General features: G+C 41.7%; 1 protein-coding gene across 1 annotated transcript; it reads left to right on the top strand.

Moving 5' to 3' along the window:
* The first annotated feature begins 1,254 nt into the window (after positions 1–1,254).
* atp5mc1 (ATP synthase membrane subunit c locus 1) lies at positions 1,255–8,292 on the top strand. Its single transcript, XM_035614223.2, has 5 exons — positions 1,255–1,400; positions 2,874–2,921; positions 3,926–4,006; positions 5,238–5,416; positions 7,867–8,292. The coding sequence occupies exons 2-5, from the start codon at positions 2,883–2,885 to the stop codon at positions 7,979–7,981; spliced, it is 414 nt and encodes a 137-aa protein (XP_035470116.1). The 5' UTR covers positions 1,255–1,400; positions 2,874–2,882; the 3' UTR covers positions 7,982–8,292.

The following is an 8,292-nucleotide window of genomic DNA, read 5'->3' as shown; positions in this document are numbered from 1 at the left end:
ACATTTACAGCATAATGAAGATTTCAGTTTCCTAAAACCACAGGCCTAGTCCACAGACATGAAAAATAAATTTTAATACACTCACCAAACATCAAAGTAAACAAAAGAAATAATGTGATGCTAGTGGATTACGTCATTCAAGTGTCTCTCCTCCACAGTTAAGGCTAGACTAGCAGCATTTAGTTGTGTAGTATTATATTTAATCATTATTATCTGTTCAATTAACCACTGTCTTGCTTTTTGCTCTCCTCTTCCTCTTTTTTCTTCTTTCTTTTTTTCGCTTCCAGAAAGGTAACTTCTCTTCATTTTTTTGAGTGGCATTCGTTGTCGTTTTCATTATGTTTAATAACACTGAATCATGAACATCACTTGCAACAGGTGTAAAGAAAAAAACTTGCAACGGGAGTCGGTAGAGTCAGGTGGGGCCTCCTACTGTCATTGCAACTTTGCGCATTGTCACTGCTGTAGTAATCAAGTTTGTCAGCCCTCGGGGGTCCCCTACTGACCTGGGGCCTCCAAGGAGTTGCCTGCTTTGCCTGGTGGCAAGCGGCGCCTCTGCTTGTGATTAAGGTATGGATCTTTTCCAGTCCACATATACCGGCATTGCATTTTGCTGGTGACGACTGACAATAATTGGTTACATAAACTTTTAACCAATGCCCTAACCAGGAATCAAATCCCCAACCTTCTGCACCAAAGTCTGCTGTATGGTCCACTAAGCTATATCAGCTACCATTCTGTTTCACAGTTGTGCTTCTTGATTTGTCGGTGTGTTGTCTGTTTCACAGTTGTGTTTTCTGTTTTGCTGTTGGGTTTTCTGATTTGCCGTTGCGTTTCTGTTTTGCCATTGGGTTTTCTGATTTGTTGTTGTGTTTTCCTAATTGTCATGTCATTTCCACTGCAGGGCCACAGTAGTAATCGGTTCGCTTTATCGTATTGTAGGCTTACACAAACCTAATGAATGATTTTGCGTGCGGAATACAATTAAATAACTTATGAGAATATGATCCTGTCGGCGGGACTTCCCATAGACTAACCAATAGGAACCTAGGACACTGGATGTGCTTTGAAAGGTCGCTCCTCGCAAACTCGTAGTTCCCGGCAACACTGTCCAATAGAATTGATAAAAGGTTCCTTTAGTCCCACCTCCATAAACTTCTCGGTCAGTCAAAAACCTTGCGCTTGAATATAGCTGTGTCCTATAGGCAGGAGGGACGCAAATGACATAGTGATGAGCCAATTGTGAATGAAGGAGGGTTCGCTCGGACCAATGGGCGCTTAGGACGTTGAGGCTAAGCTTATAAATAACAAGGTGACAATTTTTCTCGGCTTACATTCATTGACTGCCGCTGTGTGCGAGAGCAGCTAACCACGGACCCTCCGAAAGCCGAACAGAACCGGTAATATTCGCGTTCATTCAACTCCCACATTTTTATTCTTTAGGATAGTTTTGAAGATGCAAGTGTTTCCGACATTTTAACGCCAGTGCCGTCAGCAGACGCTTGGAAAACTAGCTGTCGCTGCTAACATTACGTAGCTTGCAAGCTAGGTCGGCCATTCAATGACTTATTAGGAGGTTATTAGGAATGACATCTACTCTGACCAGTTTCTGTGTTTATCTACGAGACCGATAATGGAGCAGTAGTAACATGGGAGCGTGAGTATCGAACTACCGCTGTGGTTGTCGTGTAGCTAGTGCGAGCAGCCGGTCGCACACCGGGCACAGAGCCGCCAGGCTCCGTTCACAGACAGCTGAACGTAAAATGTCTGACACTGGGCCTACCGTGCTCTGTGCGAGTATGCCGCTGCAAGGACACTCCTGTCGCGATAACTTCGGAGTCGCGTAGCACCTCATCTTTGTACTACGGCACGGTGAGGGATTAGTTTACTAGGGTGCACCGACCCTGCTTTTTAGGCCCCATGTGACCGTCTGCGGCTCTTTTTTGACCTTCACGGCCGCTAGCTTTTTAGCTTAGCCACTTAGCTCTGCGCCGGCGAGCCCCCTCTTTAACTAAAACAATCTACCAATCCCAGGTCTGAACAGGTGAAACAATAATGCAAGAAAACATTAGTTCTAGTTGAACTCGTGTTATGATCAACTAAACTCCACATTTTGGAATAGGTGAGAGTGGCAAGTAGACACGTCGTCCAGCTTTCAGCTAATGGCGTCTGAAAGTGGGAGTGTTAAAGCCATTCATTCGGCAGCATGTGTGGACGTTTAGCGGTGTTGTCTGGAGCTGATCCTCGCAGACGCAATTGGATTAGACTCTTGGCTGAATTGACCTACTGGTTAGGAGAAACCGATCGCAGTTGCACTCCTCCTCGGTTTACTTGTTACTTGACATGACCAGTACATGCTCCAGGTTTCTGTGACCAGGGGAAAACATAATTTTAACTTTTGGAAGCATACCCATAAGTTACTTCCATATGCATGTGTACTTTGACCCTGAGCTGAACATAAGCCAACCTTGCTGCAAGACTGCAGGTCACAGAAGAACGAGGGCACAAAGCTGCAGCCTTAACCCTTCTGAGTCCGCCCTGTTCAGACTGGAAGACTGCAAATACTTTAGAAAAGTAGCCAGTGTTATATCCTAGCACACATTCTGTTAAAAATGAAATGCCCTGAAAAATAGTAGACTTTCCTAAAATGTATGTTATACAAGTTTGCCCTCTAATACAGTGGCATGTACAGTCTTATTTCAGTGTCCCACGTTTACTTCTATGACCCCTAGATATCGCGCTTTATTCGTCCATAATCTCTTTCCAGACAACACGTGTTGCACCAGTGTTAGTGGATTTGCCCATAATTTAAAGTTCCAGGTTTTGATTCCTTGAGCAGCCATAGTAACCATGTATGTTTCCCCTCTCTCCAGGTTCCAGCCATGTATGCCTGCGCCAAGTTTGTCACCTCTCCTGCTGTGGTATGTCAGCTGTCCTACTTTGACTTTAATAATCTTTATAGACATGTTGCTGATGGAGGTGTTTGATGTTTGTAGCTATAAAGGTGGTTCAAATATTGATGACTAGCAGCATTCACTAGTGAAGCCTTTAACTGTCATGTGGCTGTTATCTTGTGAATGTACTAATGTGTAAATTGGCTATAAATCAACCCACGGAAGCCAAAATCCTAAACTTTCAGTGCCGTGACTCTTAGAGGCTCGTGGCTGCATCAGCTTTTTGATATCCTTGATTGACTTCAAGGACACATCAGACAGTAATAACTGTTGCAGGTTCTCAATGGATGGCACTCGGGTCCGTACTCTTTGTGACAGTTGTACAGTCGGTGGCATTTCCACGACAGCTGATGCTGCAGCTTGCTGGGCATCTCAGTCAGGGAGGTGGGAATGACAAAGTTCCATTTTACACCTGACTCTGATCACCAGAGTACAGGTTTGCCATAATGAAGTTCTCAGAGTGGGATGAGTGGGAAACATTATCGCAGAAATGTCGAGAATCAATATGCTTCTCACTCATTTGTGATATTGCCAGCACATAATTTAATGACTGTATTGGAGATGACACAATTTGCCATTTAATCGATCCAACATGAAGTAATAACATTTATTATGGGCAAACTTTTATTCCAATTTTGTTTTGCATGAAAATTAATTATCTTAATGATTTTACCAGCAATATGACTAAGGCTAGTGTGTTTATAAAATAATTTCTTGCTTGATTTGTATACTTATGCTCCTAAAGCCTGTATGTTTCACATTACTGCTACTTATCTACTTGATAAGACATTAGAGTGCCTAAAGTGCCTGTAGAGGCTTTCATTTTTACTGAGGTGGGAAGTTCAGGTCTTTCGTCCTTTGGTCTTTGCAATAGAACATCCATGGGAGGACACACTGTGGATGTGCTGTTTTTAATATACAGTTGCCCGGGGTGTGTTTGGTTGTAATGAGTTTTCTTGTCTTGTCTGCAGCTGCGTGGGGGGTCCAGAGTCCTCGCCCGGCCAGTCTCCGTTTCCCTCTTCAACAGACCTGAAGCCACAGTGGAGCAGCAGGTCAGTCATTTTACAGAAAGGATCTTACACCCAGATGAACCTCTGACATCTTTGGTTTAACAAGTTAATGGGTCAGTTTGATTCAACATACAATATAAACAGTAGGTTAATCCCATCAATCAGATGGGTAAAAAGTCTTTGAATTTGCACTAATTCCTTCCTTTCCTCAAATGTCGTCAATGCTGAATATTCAAAATTTGATGTGTATATATGGCAATGAATTCCCCAAGATGTTCTCAATAAATAATCAAGGCATGATATTAAGTTTACCATAAACTTTATTATGAATAAAAAGACAACACAAATGTAATCAAATATATTGAACTTGAATAAAGAAAAAATAAAAGTTTCCCATTACAATGTAAATGTAAATGCACACCTTTTCTGCATTGTTCATTTTGTAATGTATATCATCGGCAAATAGGGCTGGGCAATATGAACCAACAATCCTATTTTGATATTTTTTAGCTGAATGACGATAATCGATATACATCTCGATATATTTTCCTGTAAAGAAATGACAAAAACAAAGTCAGTTCCAAGTCAAATCAACATGTGTCAAATGTGACATGAACCAGTTGCACAATAACGTAATATATACGGAATATGTACATGAAATTGACACACAAATAAACTACTGGCCTGTTAAATAATAATATTAAATTAAAATGTTCCTCAAATAAATAAATGCTCCTCTCTTGCCTAACGGAACACAGAGCTGTGCAAACAAGGCACAGCAAGGCTGAATGAAGCTTGCAACGTTTGTTTCAGTGCAGAAGGCTTCAAGTTCTGGGTTGCAAGCACTTCTTACGCACTTTATGGCGCTATTGTAAATGCTGGTAGATATTCCTTGTGCTCGAACTTTTAGTTGCAACCTGTTTGTGGCATTCTCTACACATCTGAAACTTTGAATCCAATCCATCTCCAAATGATCGAGCCATTAATTTTACTTAGCAACTCCTCTTCGGCTGCTTGCAAAAATCAACATAAATCTTGATATACACAATATTGTCTTATCCTATATATCGTGTTTAAAAATATATTGCTATATTTTGAAAACTCAATATATCGCCCAGCCCTATCGGCAAACAAACACCAATGTCTGTGTGAGGCTCATATCGGGCGGCGACATCGGCCTGCCGATAAATCAGTCTGGCTCTACTCATTGGTTCTTTGCTGATACGTTGCCGAGGCAACTAATACTGTTGTTGTTTCTCCCCTCCGCTCCCAGGCCTTGTTGCCCCTCAGCCAGTCTGTAGTCCCGACCCGCTCCTTCCAGACCAGCGCCGTCTCCCGAGACATCGACACTGCCGCCAAGTTCATTGGTGCTGGTGCTGCCACAGTGGGTGTGGCTGGCTCAGGAGCAGGAATCGGAACAGTGTTCGGCAGCCTCATCATCGGCTATGCCAGGTAACAATTTTACATGTCAGTCAATTGGAAGATTTGATCCGCAACACCTTGAAGACTCTGCAGTTCATGTCTGACAGCAGCTTAAGACCAGACATTTTGCTGTATGGGAAAATGCAAATGTGCTCAAGACATTCTTGGAACCCTCCTAGTCAAATTTCTGTAGAAAGTGTGAGTGAACCCAAGCAAGTGGACGTGTTGAAGACTAAACGAAAAACAGTTTTCCACAGTGGAATTATCGACATGTCCCGTTTCCTGCTGCTCTGGCCTCTGCTTAAGAAAGTTCCGCCTATTTGCAGGCATCTGACTTGGACAATCTCCTGCTGCGTTCATTATATGTGAAAAGCAAACTGAGCAAAATGTGGAAAACCCAATTTTGCGGAGTTCATGTCTGAAAACAGATTTATTTAAACTTATTTTGGATTTTAAAACGGTGACACTGTACCTTCCGATTGCCTTTCAATGTCAATATCATTAGTTTTAAAGTAACCTTTACTAATCTGGGGATCAACAGGTATTGATCCTTCTTGTGAAAATGACTAGAAACACACGTTTTCCCTACTGTTGTAATTACACTTCTCCAAGGTTTTCTATCACATTTTACTTTTAATGTCTAACGGTCACTCTTAGCTTCTGTGTCCTCATGTCTGTTTGACCACGTGCAGCTTGGCTCCTAACCAGACAGGTGGTCAGAGTTATGGTAACATCCCGTACACAAAAACACAAATTAGAAAAGAATAATTTCTTCCTGCTCTTCCGTAGTAGTAGTAGTATATATATATAAACCCCAGCACAACTGTCACGCTAACAACAAATTGATGCACACAGTCTAAAACTTAAAAGCTGAGTCTATATGTAGCCTGTTTATCTTAAGGCGTTTTCACACTTGAAAGATGGACCACGGTCCAAACCAACGCTGGTGTTTTTGTTACATTGTATACTTTTGATCTGATTAGTTTTAGTTTCACATTGCCTGTGATTTTTTTTTTTTGTGTGCGCGCTTGACCCGAGACACAAAAACCTTCGATTTTTTGGAACGAGCACTTCGCCTCATAACTTGGCATAATATTAAACATTATTAACATTTAATCGCTCTTCAAACATTGACTGTATACAAAGATGGATGACGCGTCTCCCCTTTCTTCTCGTTATACAAAAAAATTAAGTTCAAATATCTTGCACACAGCCGCTGCCATCTACAGAGTCTGTGCAGTAGTGATTGTGGAGCGGAGCCGCGGTATCAAACTCCCGCTGATACACTCCCTGGTCAGCCGTCTTCTATCATGATGTATCACCCCATTTTTGTCATCAAATAACTTAAGTAAAACTCAATGGAAAAGTTAACACTTGAACAAATGTAACTGAGGGAACTACCTTAAAATCACAAACCATCTCTAAGAAATGTATTTAATGTGTACTTTGACTTTTTATGTTCCATGGTCCATGTCTCACCCACTACCACGGAGTGGCAGCAAACTGGGTGATCCATCTTTATAAACAGTCATTGTGTTAAACAGGCAGACTAAAGTGTAACCACTGTAACTGTCCTGAACAATCTGCAATAAATCCAAATTTGTCATTATATGACTTTGTCTATGGCCTTACGATGTTCATTTTATGCTATATTGTCATAACTACACCTTCCTTATGGCACATCTTTGTAGCTGTTTTGAGGGAACTGTGACAAATGGACTGAACCTTTAATATTTGTAGCTGACTTGGTACCAATACATATATGACTGGACTAGCTACAGCAAACTGCTTAAACTTCTTTACTTAAAAGAAAAGGGGGATGCAGCCGGAATGGGACCAGAGGCCAGTCTGAACTCAAGGGTATCACATAGTACACATGGATCCAAATGGTGAACAAAATACACTAAGAAGCTGCTGGTGAAAAGCATTTTCTTGCGTTGGTCTTTCTTTCTAATGAGTTTGTAATGAGTTGACCTTATAAAAGTGCAATCAAAACTACTCTATAACAACCAGGGCTTGTACACATGTGGGCTTAAAACATGCTGGGTTTTTTGTCTTAATTTTAGTTTAATCTTAGTTTTGAGTTCAATGTTTGCATGAAGACTTCTCACTCACATTTGAAGTTGACTAACGGTTTTTATGTTGCCACTAATACAACATTGTGGCCAATGCATGCAGTGTGCATGTAAATGCAGTGAGTGAAAGCTTGGGAAAAACCATGATCACGTGTCTTGTATCAACTTTTAGGGGTTGGCGATCTGGCCAAAAGATCCTATCACGATCTTTCGGGATAGAATCACAATCTACGATCTGAATCACAATTTTTCACACCATCTAGGCCACCCACCCGAATCGATGCCTCTTGAGCACAGTTTGAACACAAACGGAACCTTCTCACTTTATAGTTCTAGCCAGGTGTACCTAATAAACTGAAAACTTTGAATATATTTGACTTGGTGTCTCTGTGCCGTCTTCCACAGGAACCCTTCCCTGAAGCAGCAGCTCTTCTCCTACGCCATCCTGGGTTTTGCCTTGTCTGAGGCCATGGGTCTCTTCTGTCTGATGGTGGCATTCCTCATCCTGTTCGCTATGTAAACGTGGAAACGCCCAACACCTCTCTACCTTTCACTTATACCTCCTTCCCTGTCTCTTTTCCCCCTCCTTGCTCCCTTCTCCCTCCCTTCCTTCCATCTGAAGAGGTGGGGGAGTTTTCCAGAATGGGAACTCTGAACAACTGATAGGCCATTCCAATCAACAGGGGGAAAATATGAAACATCTGAGGTTAACAAACCTCCAATCCTACATTTTTATGTTCCTACTCTAATGTTTGTGTTTCTGAAGTTTTATGTAAGATCTGACTTCGGTTTAAAAAAATCTGTCCAAAATAAACTGTTGGGATTACTTAA

Source organism: Scophthalmus maximus, chromosome 17 (genome assembly GCF_022379125.1).
Source record: "Scophthalmus maximus strain ysfricsl-2021 chromosome 17, ASM2237912v1, whole genome shotgun sequence".
Taxonomy (NCBI): Eukaryota; Metazoa; Chordata; class Actinopteri; order Pleuronectiformes; family Scophthalmidae; genus Scophthalmus; species Scophthalmus maximus.
The sequence above is the reverse complement of the archived record's forward strand: the minus strand, read 5'-3'. Positions and strand labels throughout refer to the sequence as shown.